The 22,921-nt window shown below is 51.5% G+C and overlaps 1 protein-coding gene across 15 annotated transcripts in view; it reads left to right on the top strand.

The window, feature by feature from the left end:
* Positions 1 to 22,921, top strand: part of Fbrsl1 (fibrosin like 1) — a 74,580-nt gene that overhangs the window by 12,707 nt on the left and 38,952 nt on the right. For 14 of the 15 annotated variants that reach the window (XM_027415871.2, XM_027415875.2, XM_035443229.1 and 11 more), the window contains exons 2-4: positions 1,166 to 1,366; positions 13,762 to 13,866; positions 15,724 to 15,759. In XM_027415871.2, the coding sequence (XP_027271672.1) occupies positions 1,166 to 1,366; positions 13,762 to 13,866; positions 15,724 to 15,759 (342 nt within the window). Of the gene's footprint in view, positions 1 to 1,165; positions 1,367 to 2,103; positions 4,429 to 13,761; positions 13,867 to 15,723; positions 15,760 to 22,921 lie in introns of those variants that run through there. The other variant, XM_027415882.2, reaches the window with a different exon arrangement.

The following is a 22,921-nucleotide window of genomic DNA, read 5'->3' as shown; positions in this document are numbered from 1 at the left end:
AGCAAAGTACCAGAGAGTAAATTCAAGCCCTTGGTAGGGGTCTGGGCCTTGATTTGCACTCACTGACTGTTAGCATCCCTGTCTGATTATTTCCTCTATCCCTCTGCCTTCTGCTTTTGGGGAAGTCCAGGCTTGTTCCCTCCCGTATAACCCTTTGGTGTCCTAGTCAGAGACTGTCATTGCTCGGTATCCATTAAAGTTGACCTCAGTTTATTTAGACTTTGGGTATAAAACACCCTGTAAGCCCCATCACAGCTATAACATCAGAGTTCCTGTAAATCTTTTCCTCAGCCCTTAGCAGCAGGGCAGTCTCGACAGCCCAGGGCCTTTATGGAAAGGTGACTAGAAGTCTGCAGTATGGGAACAATGAAATCAGGACCTGTAAAATATTTGTGTATTGTAGAAGGTCCTTATGCTCAGTCCTGACCTGTCCAAGTTAGAAAGGCAGGGCAGGAAACTCAAATCTTCTGTCTCTGGGAGGGAGAGGCATGGTGGGTCTGCCTCTGAGGCCTTGTGAGGATAGAGTGGCTCTGTGGTGGTCCTCCCTTGGCTTCCTTGTGATGTTCTCTTACATACAGATTATTTGTCTTTTGGAAGGTTTTGTCTTTCTGTAGACCTCTTCCCTGGCCACTGCTTGGGGGTGGGGGAGTTGCATGTGAGTGTTTACCTCATTTCTGTGCCACCATTGGTGATCAGTGCTGATCATTGCTGCAGAAATGGGGACCACAGAACATAGGGGAACAGATAGATGACCACTGACAGGGTTAGCTGACTGCAATGACCTTGAAGTTTGACAACATGAAGGATAATTGGCAAAGCTCTCTGCAGTCTCCTGGGTAGTGGTGCTCCTGTGGAATGAAGTATGTCACTGGGAAGGAACTATGAGGAATTGGGATTGCCTGGGGGCATTTCCTATTCTATATAGCATGTCACCAGGGAGCGTTTCCAGTGTGTTACCTCAGAATTCTCAGGTATGCCACACATGAAGATTCTGGGAACTTGGGGTCTTCCCACATCATCCAGCCATCACCTGTCCATTTCCCTTCAGACATGACTTTTCAGGTTAGAGGCTCCTTCCCCTGAAGAGTCACCACAACCTGAGAGCCTGCTCTATCTCCCTAGGATGTTCCCACAGGTTGACAGACATTTCCTTCTTCCTCTGCAGAAGGATATGGCTCTGAAGCCACATGAGCGGAAGGAGAAATGGGATCAACGCCTTGTCAAGAAGCCCCGAGAGTCAGAAAATTGCCCATCTGCTGAGCTGAGTGAAAACAGGCAGCCCCTGGAGGTGGGCAGTCCGGGGCAGGATGCAGAGCCCACTTGTGATGAAGGGACTAGGAAGGTCCCACTGCAGCCCTCCCAACAGGTGAGCATCCTGCCCTCCCTTACTCAAGACTTTGCAGTGGCGGGATCTGCATCAGGACCATACATGCACCTGGACCCCACCCTTCGGCGTCTGGCCTGCCTGGCAATGCACTCCATCGTTGCTGGGCTTGGGGTGTGGGGTAGACAGGTAGGAGCCAGGCTGGTCACAGAGGTTCGGGGATCTGTCTGTCCGCCCAGCTGGAAAGGCCTGCCTGGCCAGTGCTATTGCTTCTCCCCAGGAGTACAGGGGTGTATGCTGGCCAGGATGGGTGACAGTGCCAAGCTGATAGGCCGGCCCCGTTTCCCACTGCGTCCGTCAGGTTCCGCCGACTAGGTGTCTGGAGACATCTATCTAGAGTGTCTCTATAAATGGATGTGGGGATCAGACTCCTGCTAAGAGAGGGGGATGCTTGGCCAAAGGCTTCAGGTTGGTGGCCCAGCAGTGAAAGGAGAAACCAAGAAAAAGGATGCTCCCCCCCTACAGCAGGTGGAAACTGGGCTGGGCTCCCTGAGCCTGGGTCATGGCTCAGTGCTGCAGCTGTGTTCCTCCTGGGGACCCTAGGCCTATGCCCTCTTTTTATGGAAAAGGGCCTTTCTCTGCAGTTAAGGCTCTGTTCTGAGCTCCCTTGGGTATTGGGCTCTGGAGAGGGAATAGCAAGCATGTCTTGGGCCTGGGCTGGATGGGGGGGTCCGCGGGCACACCTGCCCAGGTGGACACATACTCTTTCTTCCATGCAGGTGTGCTCCCCAGAAGGGGGGCCGCTCCCAGCCAGCCCCTGGCACCAGAACGGCCCGGCCCAGCACCAGCAGCAGCAACAGCCCAGCCAGCCCAGCCAGCCCCAGGGGCCCCTCCCGGCCCCGGGGCAGCCTTGCCAGCCCCAGCGGCCGCCCCTGGGTCAGCGTGCTTGGCCCCATGGATCACTTCTAGGCTTGAGACAGCCTTGCCAGCCCCGGCGCCCACTTCTGGGCCCTGGTCAGCACCACCGGCCCCAGCATCTGCTTCCGGCCCCAGATCAGCTCAGCCAGACCCAGCGCTCACGCCTGGCTCAGTCCCGCAGGCCACTCTTGGCACTTCCAGGCTCCAGGCAGCGCCTGCGGTCCATCCAGACTCCATGGCATCGCTATCCACTTCGGTCCCTGTTGACCTCATGTCACCGCTGCCGGTCTCTACTGACCGTGTGGCACCGTTGCCGACCTTTGCAGTCATGGACCACATTGTGTCTCTGTGACCAGCCCTGTAGGGCTGCCTCAGGACAGCCCTGCCAGCCCCCACAGTCTCTGCTAGCCCAGTGTCAGCAATGCCAGCCCCCTGGGACTCTCACCTTGCAACCACGTCGTCATCCCACCAGCTGCCTTTCTGGCCAGTGCTGCTGCCCCCAGCAGGCACTCTTGGCCCCACGTCAGCAGAGCCAGCCCCATAGATCCCTCCTGGGCCAGTCTAGCTGCCCCCAGCAGTCACCGGTGGGCCCCAATCAGCCCCAGCAATTGGTTGAAGGCCCAGAGCAAAGTAGCCCTCCCAAGCCTGCCCTGCTGAGCCTTAGACAGTCACAGCAACAGAAGTGCCCACGTCTTAGCCCGGAGCAATCCCACCTACCTAAACAGCCCCTCATGGGCCCAAAGAAGCCCCTGAGGTCACTTCTGGGCCCAGACCAACCTCGCAAACCACAACCATTACTTCCCCTACCTGATCGCCCTTCACTTCTGGGGCAGCCGGGCCTGGCCCCCCAGCCTCTTCTGAGGCCCCTTTGTCAGCTTAGGCGGCAGTCCCTACTGGGTCTGGTACCAGCCCGACAGCCCCCGCCTTCAATACTGGGCCATCCCTTCAGACCCCTGAGGACACAGTGGACTCGACACTCTGCCCCAGGGGTGGCCCGCCAAGCCCCATCTGTGAGTCCTGGAGCCTGAGGCTTGTAGATAACTCCCTGGGTGAATTTGTCATGCTATAATTGGGCTGCACTAGTGAGAACCTTTACTCTTTAGGCCTAAGATGCTTTCTTAGACAGCCCTGAGGCTGATTCCAGACTGTTTGGCTGACTGGGGCCTGGGGCCAAGGCAGGAGCCCTGCTGTGCCAAGATTAGGCCCAGGCTCATCGCATCAGAAGGAGAAATGAACTCCATGTGATCCCGTCATTCTACTGTCCCCTCTATGGGTGTCAGGCCTCTTGTTACTGTGCTCGTCACATGTGCTGCTTTTATGTTGGACAGCTAACTCCTAGGAGAGGTTACACAGCCACCCCAAGGACTTGGAGACTGTTGGGATCCTTCAGCATCTTTTGGTGCCTCTTAATTGCCAACAATGTCTTTGCATCTGAGTCTCTCATGCTTGTGTGCAGGTGTGAGTGGTGTGTACATGTATGCCCGGCATGTGTGATGGAGTGCCAGCCTAGGCCTCACTCTCCTGCCCCCCACTTCCCACGCACTGTATTCCCTGCCTGTGCAGAATGGCTTTGGTGACTCAGGCCATAGTGTGGATTTGGTTGACCAGGTTTCAGGTCACACCTTCTTCTGGCTGTGGGATGATGTTAGTGTCTGCTTGAAGATCCTCCAGCTGCATAAGAGATGTGAAGGGGTTGTGACTCAGTGGCTGCTTCCCCACCTCTTGGGGTTTTCTACACCCCAGAGGCACTGACAGGACAGCTAGAAGCCTCTATCCAGTCACTTCATCCCTGTTACAACAGTATTCAGCCCTGATTTTTATGGCTGTTACTACAGAGCCACCTTTGGGCCTGTACCTATCCCATAGCCCATTACCTGTGATCAGGGGTTGTTCACCCCTGCCCCCAGTCCCATCTCAAGGCAGCCAACCCCTGGAGTCCCAGTGGCTAGATTGAGCCCCCTGAAGGGGAGGTGACCAGAGCAGAGAGGGTTCTGGGCTACCTGGGGCTCTCTGGGCTGAGTGGGTTAGGGGCCCCAGTCACTATACCTGGTACCTGTTCTCTTTAGTTCTGTTCACACTGGACAGACCCCTTTTCTGATGCTCAACTACAGCCTCTGAACTGAGAATTTGGGACTTATTTTTCTGATTATAAAAATAAAAAGTGCCATGCCATTTTTATAACCGTATTAGTGTTTTATAATTCAAATAGATGACATGTGTCCCGTGATTTATTCCATTGAGTGGTTTTGTATATCTAGATTTGGTCTTCCATTCATTAAGTGCTAGACAGGAAGGAGGCTTGGGAGTCACATTCTGTCTTGTGGGTCTGGGGATGTGCTGACCCTCAGAGAGTGCTGTGGTACCCAGGTATGAGTAGCAGAGGTTTGAGGTGGGTGTTGGGTGGAGCTCTTGGGGGCAGGATTCACACTCTGAACCAGGCCCATCCATGCCAGTGTTTTTGAGGAGGGCTGGCTGCATGGGGGAGGCCCAAGGAACCTAGAGCCTGAGTTATGCTGCCCTGGACAGCATAACTGCAGATTAGCTTGTGGGAAGGGTTAGGGAAATCCTGTTCTTGATTCTACACACACACACACACACACACACACACACACACACACACACACACACACGTACGTCCTTCTGTCCTGTTTAGGGCCAGAAAGTGCATTGTAAAGTCCTGTTATTATCCTCTACTGCCCTGCTTAGCCTATTCCAGGGTTGAAAGGCTGGTTGGTTGTACCTAAGGGTATCCATTGTACCAGACGACTCTAGGTGTCTCTTGCCTGCTGTCCTTAAGCTGCCTCTTAGTTGTGTGTAGGAAGAAAGATAAAAACTGACAGTGGAGGGCAGGTCAGCCCAGAAAGTTGAGGCTGCCATAGTTTCTAGGAGACGCTTGCTAAGAAGGAGTACTTAAACCTAGTGGGCTAGAGAGAGAGAGAGAGAGAGAGAGAGAGAGAGAGAGAGAGAGAGAGAGAGAGAGAGAGAGAGAGAGAGAGAGAGAGAGATAGCTCAGCAGGTTGAGAGGTGCCTATGTACAGGCCCTGATCTGATCCTCAGATGCCACAAGGTGGCAGGAGAGAACAGACTCCACACACAGATGCTGCTCTCACATATGTATGTGCATACACAATTAAAAAGACCACAGCCAGCAGGGGGAGGGAAGCCTCACCAGGACTTGCTGACTGGGTCACAGGGGCCATGCTCTGGGACCTGACTTGGGGGCTGCTGTTGCAGCATACTTAGAAAAGGCAAGTTCACAAAAACAGCTGGAGACCCAGGTTCCTCTGGATTTGGCAGATTCTAGTGTTGCTGACCAATCCGACCAAAGGACACAGCTTTGAATGCCTGCCAAGATCAGTCAGCTGGGGTGGGAGCCCTGAGGTGAGGTTGCTTGGAGCTGCCCTGGAAGGAGGCTTGGGTCCTGACCACTGTATGAGGCAGTGGGCTCATCTCGGTTGGGGTGGCATGAGTCTGGGGTCCAGAAGACCCTTTAGAAATGTGGTCTGGGGACAATGCCATCATTTGAGTGGCCATCAGCATCTACTTACTACTGCTAGTCCTCTCACACTCTGTACCAGGTTCAGTGCAGCCCTCCTTATCATGGGTGGGGTACTGTAACCAAGAAGGGGGAGGGAGCCCGAAGGAGCCAATGAGGTTCCCCCACTGAGTCTCATAACAGGAGGGCGAACCTTGTAAGTTGTTGGAGGTATTTGGGGTAAGTTCCCTGGGAGGCTGGGTAGCCCCTGTTGTAGTGCCTGGAACTAGAATGATCCTTAGGTTCTGCCATGGCTGAGTCAGAATGTGAGTTGGGGCAACCTAGAAGAGAGGAATGCTAGCACAAGCTACCTTGAACACCGGCACCTCCCCAAGGCATTTGTGTGTGGTGTGTGTGTGTGTGTGTGTGTGTGTACACGCCCATGCACACCTCACTTTGCTTTGCATGACTGCAGAGGTATGTCTGGCTAGGTGGATGCTCATGACATATCCTGCCCTCCATGTTAATAACACAGCCTGTGAGATGAAGTTACCAGCCTTCCCAACCTGCTTTCCAGGTTTCATCCAGGCATTAGTCCCAGCTTGCTGACGTTAGCCTCATGGAGCCTCTTGCTCCAATGAATAAACCTTCAGAGACTGTACCCTAGCAGTCTTAGAAGAACGGCATATGGCAGAGGGAACAATTTATGCCCTAGCTAAGAAGTGAGGCCAGACTGGAATAGAAGGGCAAGGTATCAAGGCCTTGGAGCAGCTTATCTGGCTGAGTTGAGGTGTGTGCCCCCTCCCCTGGGTATTGTATGTGGTATGGCCCGACCTGGGATCTCTAGCTGCCTGTCAACCCTTCTAGATGGGTCCAGTATCCCAGTGCACAAATGGCAGAGTGCGCCCCTTCCCAGCTTAAAGTGGCAATGACAATGGACGTCCCTCACAGTTGGCAGAGATGAGGGGAAAGCCCACAGGTTTCCTAGTCCCCCTACAGGATTTCCTAGGCAGTTTCTTGAGAAAGAGATAGCATTAGAAAGACTGAGACCCACCGCAGCATGGTAGAGGAAGCAAAGACTGTTTTGAGTGTGACAGCTATGTGACACCTTGGGTTGGTGTCAAGGAGGAGCATGCAGGACCCAGAATGCAGGCTGGTGGGAGGTGGTGAAGTTCCACTGCACATGCCTATGAAGATGAAATGGGACCATGCTGTGGCTTAGATCCAGGCATCCCTCAAGGCCCATGTGCCAAAAGTGTTAGCCTCTGGCACTGCTGGGATGTCGTGGAAACCCTAGAAAGTGGGACTTAGGAGGAAGTCAGATTATTGGAGGCAAGCTCCTGAAGGGCATTGTGGGTGCCCGGAACCCTGCTAGTCCCTGTCTCGTTCCCCCTCCTCACGTAGTGCTGCCTCACCACACAACTCATGGAATCCTAGAAGGATGTAAAGAAGTTCGATGCCCTTAACCTGAGCCATCTCCCCACCCTCCACAGGGCACAGTAGTAAACAATGACATCTTGGTGTTAAGTATGACAGGGAAAGAAGCAAATGGAGTGTCTTGGCGAAGTAGATCTGAGATGGGTCCCCTCCTGGCCAGGTGACGTGAAAACTCAGTTCTGAAGAGAGGATTGTATGGAGTACCCAGGTCTGAAGCCACAGCTGGGCGCCTGTGGAGGGGAAGTCCGCAGTGCTCAGTGAGTGTTGTGGTCAGGGTAGGGCACCATCAGGTCTGGCAACAGCAAAACAGAAAAGGTGAGTTTCATTGCTGTGCTAGCTGAGGTTTTTGACTGAATTAGCACCTGTTCTTGGGTCTCAGAAGACATGGGAAGCCAGGGCCCAAATCTGACAATGAATAGGGGCTATGGGTCGGGGAGCAGAACGCATTAGAGAAAGTCACAGCTCACAAGCATGGTCTTGTGAGCTCTGAAGTGAATCAGGGTTACTCTGGCTGTGAACTCCTGGCACAGCTCACCGCAGGAGGGTATCAGTTACTTGGGTGACTTGGGCCAGTGCCAAGCTTGGACCCAAGGTGTGCTATATCTGGGGAACCTGCGGAGTTCTTCAAATGACCATTGTCTAAAGCAAGGCCAGGGGTCAGTGAACTGAGGATGTGGGAGCAGGGGTCAGTCCCCCAAGAAGAGTAGGCATAGAGTGGTTGTCGGAGGGCCAGAGCTTGGATGCAACACTGTGTGTGCAGGACATAACCATGCACATATGGCATATTCTGCCAATAGAATACACTATACACAGGTGTGTTATGCTCATGAAACGCCACGTATTCAAGATGTACCTATGGCATCCAGAAAGTACCATACATACAGGGCATGGTGTGTACACTTGACATTCTGTGTGTACAGGACATACTGTGTGTATAGGTGGCAGTGCTGCGGGAGTGTCTTCCATGGCTTTTCATACTGAGGTGTGGGGAGCCTAACCACTCTTCCACCTCTCGCCCATTCTGGGTCTGGGATGCCCGAGGGAGCTGCCGTCCCTTGCAAGGATTTCTCAGGGTTTACAGCAGAAAGCAGCCTTTTCCTCTTCAATCCAGGAAGTGAACTACCCGACCCTGTCTCCATCTTGTGAGTGCAGAGGTTAGGTGGACTGCAGGGGCTCACAAGTTAAGCATTTGTCTGTGTATGAAACAGTTTGAGGCGGTGTGCATGTCTCCCTGGGAATATTCCAGCTTGTGCATGACTCATTGACTTTCATGCACACCACCCAGGTCATGCCCTGCACTTACTCAGGGTAGCTGTTCCTACTGTCTTGTATGTATTCTCAGCCTGAACAATGGGATTCTGGGGTCCAGTGGGCTTTGGTGCCTCTTTGAAGTGCTTCAGAACATGAAGGTGTCTGGGGAGCAGATGAGGTGTGTACAATGGGTACTACATATACGTTTCATAGACAACTGGGGCATGTGTGTTCATGTGTATTTCTTTCTGGGTCTGAGTGTTGGTAGACATTCTAACTTCTTTAAGTGAGAGGAGATGCTTCTGAGCTCTTTATTTTCAGCAATTCATGGCTCAGGGCCCAACCCTTGGACAGGCTAGCTCTGTGCCCCAAACCCCAGTGTATGTGAGCACCAGAACAAAGCACATGTTTCCTGCCTGGGACAGCAGTGCACTTGGCCACCAGCCCTGGAAACAATCACTTCCATGTGCAGCCTACAGCTGAGTAGAGGGAAGGAGGCACCTCATTGCTAGAGTCACCATGTCTTGGCTACTGGAGCCCTTTCCCAACCTGCTAGTCTGCTTACCCTGTTTAGAGGAACACCAGCTTGCAGAAGCTGGTTGCTGCATTGGTGGCGTATGCCTTTAATCCCAGCACTTGGGAGGCAGAGGCAGAGGCAGAGGATCTCTGTAAGTTGGAGACCAGCCTGGTCTACAAGAGCTAGTTCCAGGACAGCTTCCAAAGCCACAGAGAAACCCTGTCTAGGAAAAAAAAAAAAAAAAAGCTGGTTGCTAAGTGTCCAGAAAATTCGCAAGCTGCTAAACTGTTGGTAGTTTCAGGCAGACCTTGGTGTGAGCATTTACTCTGTGGAAATTGGCAGGCATCCCCCGGGGCCTTCCTCTCCCACAAAGCTGGCTTACCACACAACACTGGCTTTGCTTTGATCCTGCTAATTGGGAGTGAGTCAGGGTTCCTTCCACCCTGCCCCTGGTACCTAAGGAGTGCATGTACCACTCAAGCTTCCATTTATCATGTGTGGTACCTGCAGAAGTCCATGCACTGCACTGTGCCTCAGTTTCTCTGCCCAGTTGGTAGCATGTTCACATAAAAGATCCTGTCAGCTTATTGTGGTTTTTATGTCCCCTGTCCTACCCAGGCTCACACTCATGAATGAGGAAGTAGGGAGTGTTAGCACATGCTGACAGAGGCTGCTGGGCGGTGGGGAGCAGCCTGGCTCACAGTCTGTCCCACCCACATTAGGGACCTTGGGACATGCTGGGCTGCAAGGTTGGTGCAGAGAGAACACTGATCAGCATTGTAGGCTTGGGAACCCAGTAAGTTAATATTGGCCTTTCTCTGAGATCTTTTGAGTGCTATATGTCTGGACCCCTAATCATTGCCCACCTCCCTCCATGTCTCTTCCTGGAACTCTCTTGTCCCCTTGGCTGACAGCCTTTTTTCTCCTTGCAACTCTCCCCTAGATAGACCTGTACATCCCAGAGCCAAGGGCTGAATCCCAAGACTAAGGGTCCATGAAAGTTCTAGCGACAAGGCTGCCAGTTTAGCTTCTAAACCTGCTTCTTGGAGCTGCCAGTGAGCCCTTGTCCAGAGATGGGACAAGAGAGGTGGCTCAGTGGTAAGAACAGTGGCTGCTCTTCCAGAGGACTTGCATTCAATTCCCAACATCCAGATGGTCGTTCACAAACACCTGTGATTCCAGTTCCAGGAGATCTGATGACCTCTTCTGGTCTCCATGGGCACTAATGCACATGGTACACAGACATGTATGTAGGCTACAAACCTATACACAAAATAAAAAATAAGCCTAAAGAATATAAAAGATAAACCGTCAAACCCATTGGGCTAGAGAGATGGCTAAATGGGTAGAGGCACTTGCTGCCAAGCCTGGCAACCTGTGTTCAAATTCCTGGGACCCACTTGGTGAAAGGAAAGAAGTGATCCCCATAAGTTGTCCTCTAACTTCTACACATGCACTGTGGCATGCATACTCACACATACATACACAAGATAATGTATACATTAAGTTCCTATATGAGGCTGGATGGAAAACCAGACAAGAGGCCCAACATGGCCAGCTTATAAGACTGAGAAAAGAACTGGTGTCAGAAGTGACCTTGGAAACCCACAGGGGCCATAATGAAGAGATAGAGACAGAGTGTGGCTGTGCCCACCTGGGATGAATGTGCAGTTGCAGAGACTTCATGTTGAGAGAGGTCCTGCTCCACACCCAAGCCCAAGAGAGCAGCTGCTCAGACTATCAGCCTGTGGCTCTATAAGGGAGCTCTGTGAGAGGTACAGTAACTGGGTTCCTCCTTGGGGCTTGGCTTCCAGCCATTCCCTGGAGACCTCCTGGGCTGCAGAGGCTACACAGGAGTTTGCAGGCCATAGTCACCCAGACATGTGGCAGAAGCAAACTTTAAATGAGTGGACCATCTTTGACCTCCATTCCATGTTTGGAGCATCCCAAACTGGGGTGTACAAATTAGTCCAACTCTGTCCATCAAAGTGGCTGTGTCACAGGACAAATGAAGCACTGTCCAGCATAGGTAGTGAGTGGACCTTGCCTGTCTTGTGGCATAGAGCAGCCCTTTCTGGTGGTCCTCCCACCTTCTCTCAGTTTGCCTTCTTAGCACCTGCTGCTGTCTTTCAGGCTGTTTTTTGTTTGTTTTGTTTTGTTTCTTTCCTTCCTTTAATTTATTGGGAGCCATGTGATTTTGAAGGCTCCATCAGAGGAGGGGTATGTGTCTGCATGTCCATTGTTTAGAAGAGCCCAATGTATAAGAACTTACCCAGAGAATGCTGGCTCGGTTGGTTGGTTGAATGTTTAGTTTGTTAGTTGGCTGGCTGGCTGATTAGCTGAGTAGTTGGATGGATTGATGATAGATGGATGATTGTAGCTAGTTACTTGGGTGGATTAGTGAACTATTGGATAAATGGGTGGACTTGTGGCTGGTCTACAAAGTTCAAGGGTGGGCATAAGTACAGGTACTCTCATCTGCCCTCCTGGAGCAAGCAGGCCACCTTCTGGCTCCAGGCAGACACAGAGGTTTAGGTGTACTGATATCATCCTTCCACATACCGGGCAATGGTAGCACACGCCTTTAATCCCAGCCCTTGAGAAGCAGAGGCAGGTGGATCTCTCTGCATTTGAGGCCAGCCTCGTCTACAGAGCAAATTCCAGGACAATCTTCAAAAGCTACAGAGAAACCCTGTCTCAGAACAAACAACAACAACAAAATAGTTTACCTCATTCTACCACACAAAGGTGGAGATGGAAGCATGGTATCTCACAGCCTCTGGCATAGCTAATGGCAAACTTTCTCAAAGCGGGTAAGAAGCAGGAAAGACCAAAAGGTCAGCAGGTTGGGCTGTTTTGGATCCACCTGGTTACAGAAGCAGGTGACAACTGTCTCATGTGTCCGCAGTGTTTTCCGGAATATAGGACTCAGTCAGCTCTATAAAACTGCAGGAAATGGGGTTTTCAACTCTGAAGACTGGCTTGCTCCTCTCTGATCTCTCATTATCTCAACCAATTAAGAACTCCTTTTACAGAAGACAGTTATTTAAGAAATGGTAGCAGACACAGCCCATCCCACCTACAGGGTTCTATCATGGAGTCAGTCGTAGGGTCCATCACTCACTCCAGCGTCTGGCTCAGAAAAGAAGATTTCTGTATGTATGTGTCAAGCAGGAAGCATGCCCTGTGTACTCATAGTTCAACCACACAGATGTGCATTTCAGCCCTCATGAATTGGCAGTCTTTGTCCACTGTAGGTCAGAAGAGAGAATTCCCTCATTACAGCCAAACCAATGACAGAGATATCAGTAGATTCTCAATGGGTCCAGTAGTAATGAAAAGTCTCCACGGGCAGTTCAGTCAGTAACTATGATCACCTTCAGCTCCTCTGGTTAGCCTAGCTCATTGCACCCTACCTTGCCTGGGTGAAGGGCCCCAATTTAGCCACCTGGAACATGAACTAACATCAGGTCAGTGTCTTGGCCTTGGTACTCTGTTAGATCCAAGGGGGAGGGGTGTGGATTTCTGGAAGTCTGGGGCTAGGGGGAAGTTTTCAGATTCAGGGGCTTAAACCAATTGGTTCCAGGGCTGGCACATACTTATGGTGAAATTGACTGACTGGATTCTAAGGATTTTAACCAAACATATACCAGTGGCTCTAGGATATGAGACCAGGGGAGAACAAATGCTCACATGCATTCACATAGCCCTCAACATCCCATGCTAGCTGAACACTGCACCCAGTTTGTTTATGAGGAGACCAAGTTCATCCATTATAAGATGTGGGAATGTCACTCCAGGTAGTGGTGGCGTACACCTTTAATCCCAGCACCCAGGAGGCAAGCAGGCAGGTGGATCTCTGTGTGAGTTCCAGGACAGGCTCTAAAACTACAGAGAAACCCTGTCTCGAAAAGTCAAAAACAAAAACAAAAACAAAAACAAAAAAAAGTGGGAATTAAACATACCACAGACTTATACTGGGCAGAGGTGTGAGGTCATCATACCTGGACAGTTGTGGTCATGACTGGGGCCAGAAGATGGCCTCTGCAAATAGTCCCAGGATGTTATGAACTTAGCTATGTAGCTGGGTGTTCCTGCTGGTGTCTAATGCCAAGGCCAGTGATATCTGTCACCTTGCCTGGGCCTGTTTTCTTTTTCTGAGCTGAGAGTGAAATGGGTTGTCCTAAGGGCTGTTCCAAACAGCCAACAGTCTCAGAACGTGCAAAGCACTTTGGACAGCCAGTATCAGCTGGCCCCTGGGATGTTTGTGCGTACCTACAACTTTGTCCTGCAAATGGCAAACCAAGGCATCCAGGAGCTAAGAAGTAGCCAAGGTCACATACCTAAGGAGTTGCTGTGCCTACTGAAGGAGAGAGGCACTGTGGGTGCATGGGTGTAATGTCTTGATGTAGTAGGGTGGGCAGCCCAGCCCAGGCATGGCCTCAGTAGGAAGAGGTCAGGCTTTGGGCAGGGAGAGCAAGCCTGGTGTGTAGCCCGTCAGTCTCCTGGAGTATCTTCAAAGTCAGTGACTGGAAGAATCAAGGATAGAGTCAGTGATGGTGTCTCCTTGGGGCATTTCTTTCCTGTCCTGTCTGGTGATGAATTTGTAAGCAGTCAGCCAGGCGGGTTCCTGTCCGAAAATCTTTCTGTTCCTTCTGCTGTTTCTCCCAACAGACCCATGTCTTCAAGTCAAGGGGAAATGTCCCCTGCCCCATTTGGCACTTCCAGCCCTGGAATGAGCCTAGTTCCAATTGATTTTGTGGCGAGGGTATGACCCTGGTCAGGAAGTCGTACTAGTCAGTGCATGTTTGCCTGAGACTCTTTTCTCCCTGTCCCCAGATGAAGGTCACCATGGCCAGAGGGGGTGACCGGAACAGTGATGATGACAGCGTCCTTGAAGCTTCCAGCTCTCAGCATAGCAGCTCCCGGGACCAGCTGAGCGATGTGAGTATCCATTACTGACATCCTGGTGGCCTCCTGCAGTTGTTGCGTGGCTTTGACCATGCCTGGCAGTTTACATGGAGGCTGCTCATGAGCAATTAGGAGTTAAATTAGGACCTCACCAGTAGGAGGGGTGTAAATGAAGGACAGCAGTTAGGAGCTGGCAGGAGCCCATCTGGAATATTAAGTATCTCATAGTACAGTGTAGCAGCCTGAGAACTGGCCCTGGAACCCTAAGGTGGACATCCTTGTGGCTTAGAGCAGATGCTACACCAGCATCCTGCAGTGATGATTGGGTAGAAATGATTCCACAAATGTGTCTGAATTCATAGATGTCAGGCCATGTCTGAAACAGGGGCTAACCTTGCCCAAAGAAGAGTGGACAGTTAGCTGCATACCCTGGCATGGGTCCTGAGGTACCTGGGGCTGGTCGTGCAGGGTAGGGGTGCACATGCAGTGAACTGAATTGGGGATATATCAGTGTCCCCGAGAGAGACCCCTGGGTACCAGGTCTTTGGGTTAATCAGCCACAAAGCCAGGTGGAAGGGGTCTGGAGCCTGTCACAGGGCTGGCCCACTACTAGGGTAGAAACAGAGGGGCTACCCAAGGAGTTGGTGGCTCAGGAGATGACCACTGACACCAACCCTGCCCAGCTCCTGAAGAGGCCTCAGGGTGGTACATTTTTCTGAAGGACTAAATTGAATGAGTCGTGTCTCATTATCATTTAAATAGGGGATTGGGGGTGCAGCCTGCTGCCGCAGAGGGAGGCATAATTGCCAGGCTCCTGATCTTGTTGCCGCAAGATGGGAAAATAGGCTGGTAATTGTCTGGGGCCGCAGGGCTGCCCTAGTTAGCACTCTAATTGCAGCCCAGGATGAATGAAGCAGCATTCTGAACACAGCTCGACATGAAGCTGAGAACTTACCAATTATGCCCCACCCCCCACCCTTTCAGCTGCCTGTGGCTGGCAGGTGGGATCCAACCAGGGGTAGGATTGGGTGAGCTCCGCCCTCCAAACAGTGACCCTAGGCCTAGCCCTGTCGGTGTTATATAGGAAAGGGTGTTCGTGTTCGGGAGGCTTTGAATGAAGGGAGGGACTTGCAGCTTGGCCTACTGGTTCCCATTTCCCTTTGCTGACTCCTTTGCGCCCTCTGCTCTCTGTCCCCATCTTATTGTCACAAGTCATCATGTTCCCCTGCCACACAGCCCCCACTATGTACGATGCAGTAGCCTAGTCCTCTTCCCCACCCCCTCCTGCCACAGCTTCGGCTGCAGGTGCACACACACGCGGTTGAACCTGGTACATGGCCCAGCTTGAGATGCAGCTGGCTGTGTTCTGGTGGTTCTTAAGCCAGATAGAAAGAACCTTTCCAGTACTCCTGGGTTCTCATGCCAGCCTCCACAATGGCTGTTGGCTAACCCTCAAGCCACCTGGCCTGTAGGGCCCATGCTGCCACACTCCTCTCGAAGGGTCTATCTATGGATCCCAGGCAGAAGTGGCGAGATCAGCAAGGGTCTTTCTGCTGCACTTTGGGGAATAGCTATAGCATCCCACCCCTAAAGGAGCTGAGGATAGTCTAAGGACATCTCTGTGGGGCCCCCTCTATTAGGTAGGGCCTGCCTCCTAGGCTAGCCCAGAGCTATTGCAATAACTGCAGGCCTGGCTAAACCAGAAGGGAGACCACTGCTTCAAAGAAGACTCCAGAAACTCTGGGGTACAGGATATAAGACTATGCTCAGCCCTGTTCTCCCCTTTCTAGTGAGGCCCTACTGTCCCCACGGTCTGCTGGCCTGTCTGCTGGGGGCAGTTGGCTGTGCTGTGTAGCCTGTCACTGACTGTCTTCCTACTTTTTCCCACAGAGCTCTGCACAGGCGGTTTCCGGGAGAGGCTACTCAGTAAGTCTCCAGCCCCTCCTACCCTGCTCTCTTTGTCCTTGTCTCAGGGCCATCCCTCAGCCACAGCTGCCTCACAGCTCCAGTGCAGAGAGGGCCCCACCACCCTGGAATCCTCCCCTTCAGAATCCTGGTTGGTTCTGACCTCAACAGCTGCTAGACAGGCACTCCCCCCGGCATGGGGAGTTTGATGCTCAGAGACACACATAAGGCAGGGCTCCAGGACTTTGGCCAGGAACCTGAGGTGGGTCCCTGGGTAGGAGATCAGGGTGGTGAGAAGTGGGGAGCCAGGCTGCTGCTAATAAGTTAAGCAGGCTTCTGCCTCTGGGGTCTGGTTAGGGACCAAGGGTCTTTGGTGTCAAAGATGCCTGTGGTGTGAGCAGTCATACTCCATCATCCAGTCCCTTCTGTCTACTAAAGGAGTTTGGATTTAGGCTAGACACTGAGAAGTCCAGAGCTACTCTGTATGGAGAGATTGTGGGGATGAATGTGTGCCCAAATGGTGGGCTCCTGACCCATGGAGAGCCCCACCGGGGCAGGACAGCATTCAATAAACCCATGCTGCATGAATCCCCAGGTGGGCAGGCATACCCAGGTCAACTGGGGGCATGAACTCAGGTGCAGGCAATTCCCTCTTCTGCCTGAGTTTGTGGAGTGGCCTAGCAACCAACCAGAGTAGCTCTCACACCTCCTTGTGACTTACTTCATTTTCCCTTAAGTATCAGGAGAAACATTAATGACATCATAAAACCCAGAGCTTCATAAAAGCCATTTCTGCAGATTTACTGCCTTTTTGTCTCATTGGAGGGCTGGGGCTGGGACTCCACCTGCCTCATCCCTGCAGCCCTGATTTACTGCTAGTTAGGGCCTGCCTGACTCACTCTCTAAATCACAGTGGCTTTTTATGGGATATGTAATTAACCCATTAGTTACCCAGTGGGGCCTACTGGAGCAGCTCCCCCGACCCTGGTATCTACTTGGGTGGGATTCCTGGGCGCTGGAAAGAAAGCGAGGAAGGAATTCGGATGGATCAGCAGCTCAGGCGCAGTGGGCCTTTCAGAGGCCAGAGCAAGGGTGGGGATACCTGCCTTGATTGGAGGAGGGGCCTAGGGCCTTCTCCTTCTATCTGCACTCCTTACTCTCCTAACCACACTTTGTACCTGAGAATGTAGAAAGTCAGGACCTACCAGACCTTGCTCCACTGTCAGCCTGGGTTTGGCTGAAAAAGTTCAGTATTTGGGCCTTTGATTTTGGAGAGGTGGTTCCTGTAGGCGATCACCTACCGGGACCTTTCACAGGGAGACTTACACCCTTCTACGCATCCTTGTTAACGTCTAAGCATTGAGTACAGCAGCCCTTGAGCGTGGTTGTAGATGCCCCAGGTATGAAGGACCTGCCTTCTCTTGCCCTCCCCTGCACCATGTGACCTGATGCTCCCAAGAATGTCACTCTGCCCAGGGCTGTGCTAGACACTGGGGAGTAAGCTGCTAAGAACTCCGACCAAAGCCTACTTTTTAGAGGGCTCCAGTAGCCACAGAAGATCCTGCTGGCAGTACTAGGAACGATGGGGACTGAAAGCCCCCAGCCAGAAGTGGAGTCAACTGGAGTCACCTATATCTGGGTCAGGTCCTGGGCAGAGGGGTAAATCTGAGTCCCATCTCTAAATATCCAGAGGTCTGAAACATCTGATGGGCAGGAAGAATACTATATCTTAGAGCAGGCTCCTGATGCTGTGGCTGTGTGGCTGTGTGAGTGTGTGTGTGTGAGAGTGTGTGTGTGTGTGAGTGTATGTGTGTGTCTCTGTGTGTGTGTGTGTGTGTGAGTGTATGTGTGTGTCTCTGTGTGTGTGTGTGAGTGTGTGTGTGTGAGAGTGTGTGTGAGTGTGTGTGTGAGAGTGTGTGTGTGTGTGAGTGTGAGTGTGTGTGAGTGTGTCTGTGTGTGAGTGTGTGTGTGTGTGAGTGTGTGTGTGTGTGTGTGTGTGTGTGTGTGTGTGTGTGTGTGTGTGTGTGGTGTGTGTGTGTGTGTGTGTGTGTGTGTGTGTGGGTGTGTGTGTGTGTGTGTGTGTGTGTGTGTGTGTGTGTGTGTGTGTTAGGCAGAGGTTCTATAGCTAACCCAAGTTAGATAACAGGTGATCTCTGGGCTACCTAAGCTAATGTAGACAGACCTGAGACCGCTAGAGTATCTGGGGGGCATCACTACTCTGAGCTACCAGGCCACTTTTGTGCTCTAAGTCCACAATCATCATACAAGCATTCTCCCAAACCCTGCTTTTCTAATGTTTTCTTAGAAAGCCTACAATTAACTTGCCAGATGCTTGTAGCTTAGCCCCCTGTGGCAGCTGCATAGGAGTGACAGATGGTAGCAGGAAGGGAACCAACTGGTCCACAGTACGGCGGGCTGTAGGGTTCTCATCTGAGCAACAGACCCAGGAGGGCCTTGCCTTGGTGCCTGCACATAGAGCCTAGGCCTGCACAGACAGGCCCTAGCATATGCAGGTGTATTAGACTTGACTTGAATCGACAGATCCCTAGGCTCCTCCTGTGTAGAATTTCCTGCTCTGGAGTGCATTGACACCTGCAAGCTTTCTCCACAGGGGACTTCATGTCCATTTTTCCTATGGGTTCAGGTGGGAGCCGAGCTCCAGACAGACAGTAAGACTCAGTGCCCAGTCTTATCAGCAGGTGTGTGTTTGGATGTCTGTTGCATGTGTTTGTGGATGTGGGTGGTATATGAATGAGGCTATATGCCTTATCTAGATCACGTGGCTCTCTGGCTTTTGTGTATAGTGGGGTACTGTACCTGTTGTTTTTCCTTGGCCTGTGTATCTATCTTTATATTCTGTAATTCCTGCATTCCCGAATATCTGTAGACATCACTCATGTGCCCCTCTGGCTTCTGGGGGGATCCCGAGTGCTCACTGCATCTGTGTGCACCTCTGGCTTTGCAGGTCTGTGTGTGTGTGTGTGTGTGTGTCTGTGTGTGTGAGTGTGTGTCTGTGTCTGTGTGTGTGTGTGAGTGTGTGAGTGTGTGTGCGCGTGTGCGTGTGTGTGTGTGTGTGTGAGTGTGTGTCTGTGTCTGTGTGTGTGTGTGAGTGTGTGAGTGTGTGTGCGCGTGTGCGTGTGTGTGTGTGTGGTGTGTGTGTGCGCGCGTGCGTGCGTGTGTGTGTGTGTGTGTGTGTGGTGTGTGTGCATATGTGTGTGTGTGTGAGTGTGTGTGTGTGTGTGTGAGTGTGTCTGTGTCTGTGTGTGTGAGTGCGTGCGTGCGTGCGTGTGTGCGTGTGTGCGTGTGTGCGTCTGTGTGTGCATGTGTGCGTGTGTGTGTGTCTGTGTCTGCGTCTGCGTGCGTGCGTGCGTGCGCGCGTGTGTGACCGTGTCCTCTTGCCCCAGATCATCATCATGCTGAATGACATCAGTATGTATCTTCAACTACCTTTGTAGGCTGTTTTGTTTATGAGGCAAGGTCTCCCTATGTAGTCCTCACTGTCCTGGAATCCACTTATCTAGACTGGCCTTGAATTTACAGAGATTTACCTGCCTCCCTAGTGCTGAGATTAAAGGCATGTTCCATCATACCTGGATTGCCAGCCCCCAAATCATAACACAGAGACTTATTAATTATGACTGCTTGACTTTAGCTTAGGCTTATTTCCAGCTACTTTTTTTTTTTAAACCTAGTTCTATTAACCTATGTGCTGCCCCGTGTCTTGCTTGCTGGACCCATGCTGGCTGACTGGCTCCCCCTTTCTTTCTGCCCACCAGCCCAGCCTATCCCTCCTTTGCCTAGCTATTGGCCATTCAGCTTTTTATTAGATGAATCAGGTGACTTATGCAGGCAAGGCAAAACAGCAACACATCTTTACATAGCTAATCAATTTTTCTGCTACACAAACAAATGCATCTTTACATAGTTCCACAACACCTGGCTTCAGAGTACACTTTAAAAAAATAATTTTGCTGGGCATTGGTGGCGCACGCCTTTAATCCCAGCACTCGGGAGGCAGAGGCAGGCGGATCTCTGTGAGTTTGAGACCAGCCTGGTCTACAAGAGCTAGTTCTAGGACAGCCTCCAAAGCCACAGAGAAGCCCTGTCTCGAAAAACCAAAATAAATAAATAAATAATTTTGTAGAACTAGGAATTGAATGCAGGGCCTTGTACATGCTAGGCAAGCATTCCTCCATTAAACTACACCACCAGCCTGCAAACTGTGTTTTAAAGTAGGTTAATTTTGCTAAGATTTATCTTCAGAAAATTCCCCAATTATTGCTCATCCTTAATAGCTTTCATCCAAAAAGCTAGGCACCGCCTTCCCAATATGCCATCAAATGTTTGTTAATTCCATAAAATTAGTCAGAAAGTGATTTTCTTAATTTGGTTGCTCACAGTCAAGGGTGTGATGATGTGTCTCCTGCAAAGCAGGGCTTACAGGCTTCCTTAATGAAACATAAATGAGAACAATTTCCATACATAAAAACGCCCATCAGCCTCCTTACACCCAGTACTAAGACTGCTGTAGAAGTAACCACGCCCAAGGAAGTGTAGACATTGTCTAGGACCAGAAGCAGAGCAGGTTGCAGTAGTCATAGTAGAGCTGAGCTGACCAGTGCTGGTGTGATGCAGACTGGAGATCTAGTTAGTCTGTAAGGTGGAACTGAATTTCCAATATTACCCCAGCTCTCCAGATGCAGTCTCAAAGGCTCAGAGAAGCTGTAGCACCTGCCTGCCAGGCTCTGGCTTCAGAGAGAGTAGGCTGGGTCCAAGATCTTCATCTCCCCTCCTCCCCCAAATACATACAACCCAGGGTCCTCCACAGGGCAATTTGGCCCCAAATTCCCCAATTATCTTGTCAGTGTTAGAAAGGAGATGTTGTTGGTCAGGTGGGAACACAGGCCTTTAATCCCAGCACTCAGGAGGCAGAGACAGGTGAATCTCTGTGAGTTTGAGGCCAGCCTGGTCTACAGAGTGAGTTCCAGAATAGCCAGGCGACTGTTACACAGAGAAAACCTATCTTAAAAAACCAAAAAGAAGCCAGGCGTTGGTGGCGCACGCCTTTAATCCCAGCACTCGGGAGGCAGAGGCAGGCGGATCTCTGTGAGTTCAAGGCCAGCCTGGTCTCCAGAGCGAGTGCCAGGATAGGCTCCAAAGCTACACAGAGAAACCCTGTCTCGAAAAACCAAAAAAAAAAAAACAGAAGAAGAAGAAGAAGAAGAAGAAGAAGAAGAAGAAGAAGAAGAAGAAGAAGAAGAAGAAGAAGAAGAAGAAGAAGAAGAAGAAGAAGAAGGGAGCTATTGTCTGAGTGTCCTGCCTAGATCCTTCATCTTGGTGTCTGGAGCACCTTCAGGAGCCCTGGTAGCCCCCAGACAGCCTTCCCTGTGGTATCCCTGTTGCCCTGCAGTCTTTCTCATTTTAGGAACCCAGCTAGAGATTTGAGAAAAGAGTTACTCATTTCTTTACTCCTCCTCCAGTAAGGGTTCAGTGACATGTCCTGTGTGTCAGTCACAGTAGCACACAGCTCAGAGTCCTACTGACAACAAATGAAGGGCTGCCTTAGCAACTCTCACCTCACAGACTAGATAAGCCTCCAGCCTCCATCACACTGGTTCTGTCAGCTCAGGTGCAGTCCTGCTTCTGGTGCTAGGCAGCTTCCACACCTGCTGGGCATGGGCTCTTCCAGAACATTCTGGGTACTGTATGTGGAGAGGCCTCATTATGGGTGGTGAGTAAGAGGAGGAGGAGAAGGGCCAGGCAGGTGTAGTCTTGTTTACATAGTGTGGCAGGGGCAGGTAGGCATGTGTAAACTATGCCCTAGGGTGGCCATAGGAAGGCCTAGGAGTAGAAGCCTGAGTATGCTTGAGGAGCCATAGGCAGGTGAAGAATCTGATGAAGAAGTTGTGGAGGTGAGGTTCCACCCGGGCAGGGGAGCCCAGGGGAAGATCTGGCTGTGATGCCGTGTAAGAGAGTCATTGAGGGCTTACAGAATAGGATGTGACGAGGAGAAAACAGCACTGTCTTCTCCCAGTCTTCACGACTAGTGTAGGCTGAGGATGCTTTTGTGGGAGGGCAGGCCTCACAAAAGGTCAGGTACAGAAGGGCTGAGGATCCTACCAGAAGGCAGCACCTGACAGAAAAGTCCCCTTGGCGCCTTGCACAGGGTATAATTGGCTGATTAGTATGATGATTGTCTTTGAGCAACTTAAAAGGGTTTCTGTTATTTTTAGTGTGTGTGTTTAGAGCCTGGGATTCCCTTACATAGCTTGAAGGACCCCCAGAGCTTGAGCGTAAACTGGAATACTGTTCACTGCTGGAAGAACGAGTTTGAGACCATATGCTTTTTGGACATTGACCTCTCTTTGAGTGTCACCTCGGCCTTCAGCCAGGATGCCAACCTCTGCAGACTCCAAGGATGTAGGAACCAGTCAAAGGAAGGGCCGCAGTTTGTGGAGGAGAGGGTGACAGGGCTCTTCCAGACCGCAGGCAGCCCAGTACTAGCCCCTGTACCCATCCTGTGTGGCTGAGGCTCTCAGGTCTGACCTGAGTGTCACTGAGTCCCTGGGTTATGCTCAAGCACTCCAGAGCCTGACAGTGGGATCTGAGCAGTCAGGGCTGCTCTGCCTAGAAGTGAGGACAGACTTGGGCCTCTTTGGGCACAGGGTCATGATCACTTGTGCTCTAAGGTAGGCATATGCCGCAGAATCTGGGCCAACAATGCACATGGGCAGGACTGTCACCCCTTCCTGAAGTCCTGAGGGGGACACAACCACTCTGACTTACCCATTCCACTTTGTGCTTTCCAGTGACAAAATGAGCCCCACTCAGAGCTGCTGCCAGTGCCCTATCCTGGTCAGAGTAACATGTCTGCCTCAGCCTTGCAACCGTACAGTGTAGACTGTCTTCATGAAGCAGGTTTATGACATCCATTGTGCTGTTCCCAGGGCCACTTCCAAGTGATCGTAATTTGAACAAAAGCAATAAAACCTGCCAGACTCTCCCTGGAGTCAGGTGGACACACACACACACACACACACACACACACACACACACACACACACGCGCACGCGCACGCGCACGCGCACACACACACACACACACACACACACACACACACACACACACACGGACCTACTCCTCCTCACCTCTCAGCACAGGAGTCTTTAAAGTTGGAGTGGGC

Source organism: Cricetulus griseus, chromosome 4, assembly GCF_003668045.3.
Source record: "Cricetulus griseus strain 17A/GY chromosome 4, alternate assembly CriGri-PICRH-1.0, whole genome shotgun sequence".
In the NCBI taxonomy this organism is placed as follows: Eukaryota; Metazoa; Chordata; class Mammalia; order Rodentia; family Cricetidae; genus Cricetulus; species Cricetulus griseus.
This window is presented reverse-complemented; position numbering and strand designations above follow the sequence as displayed.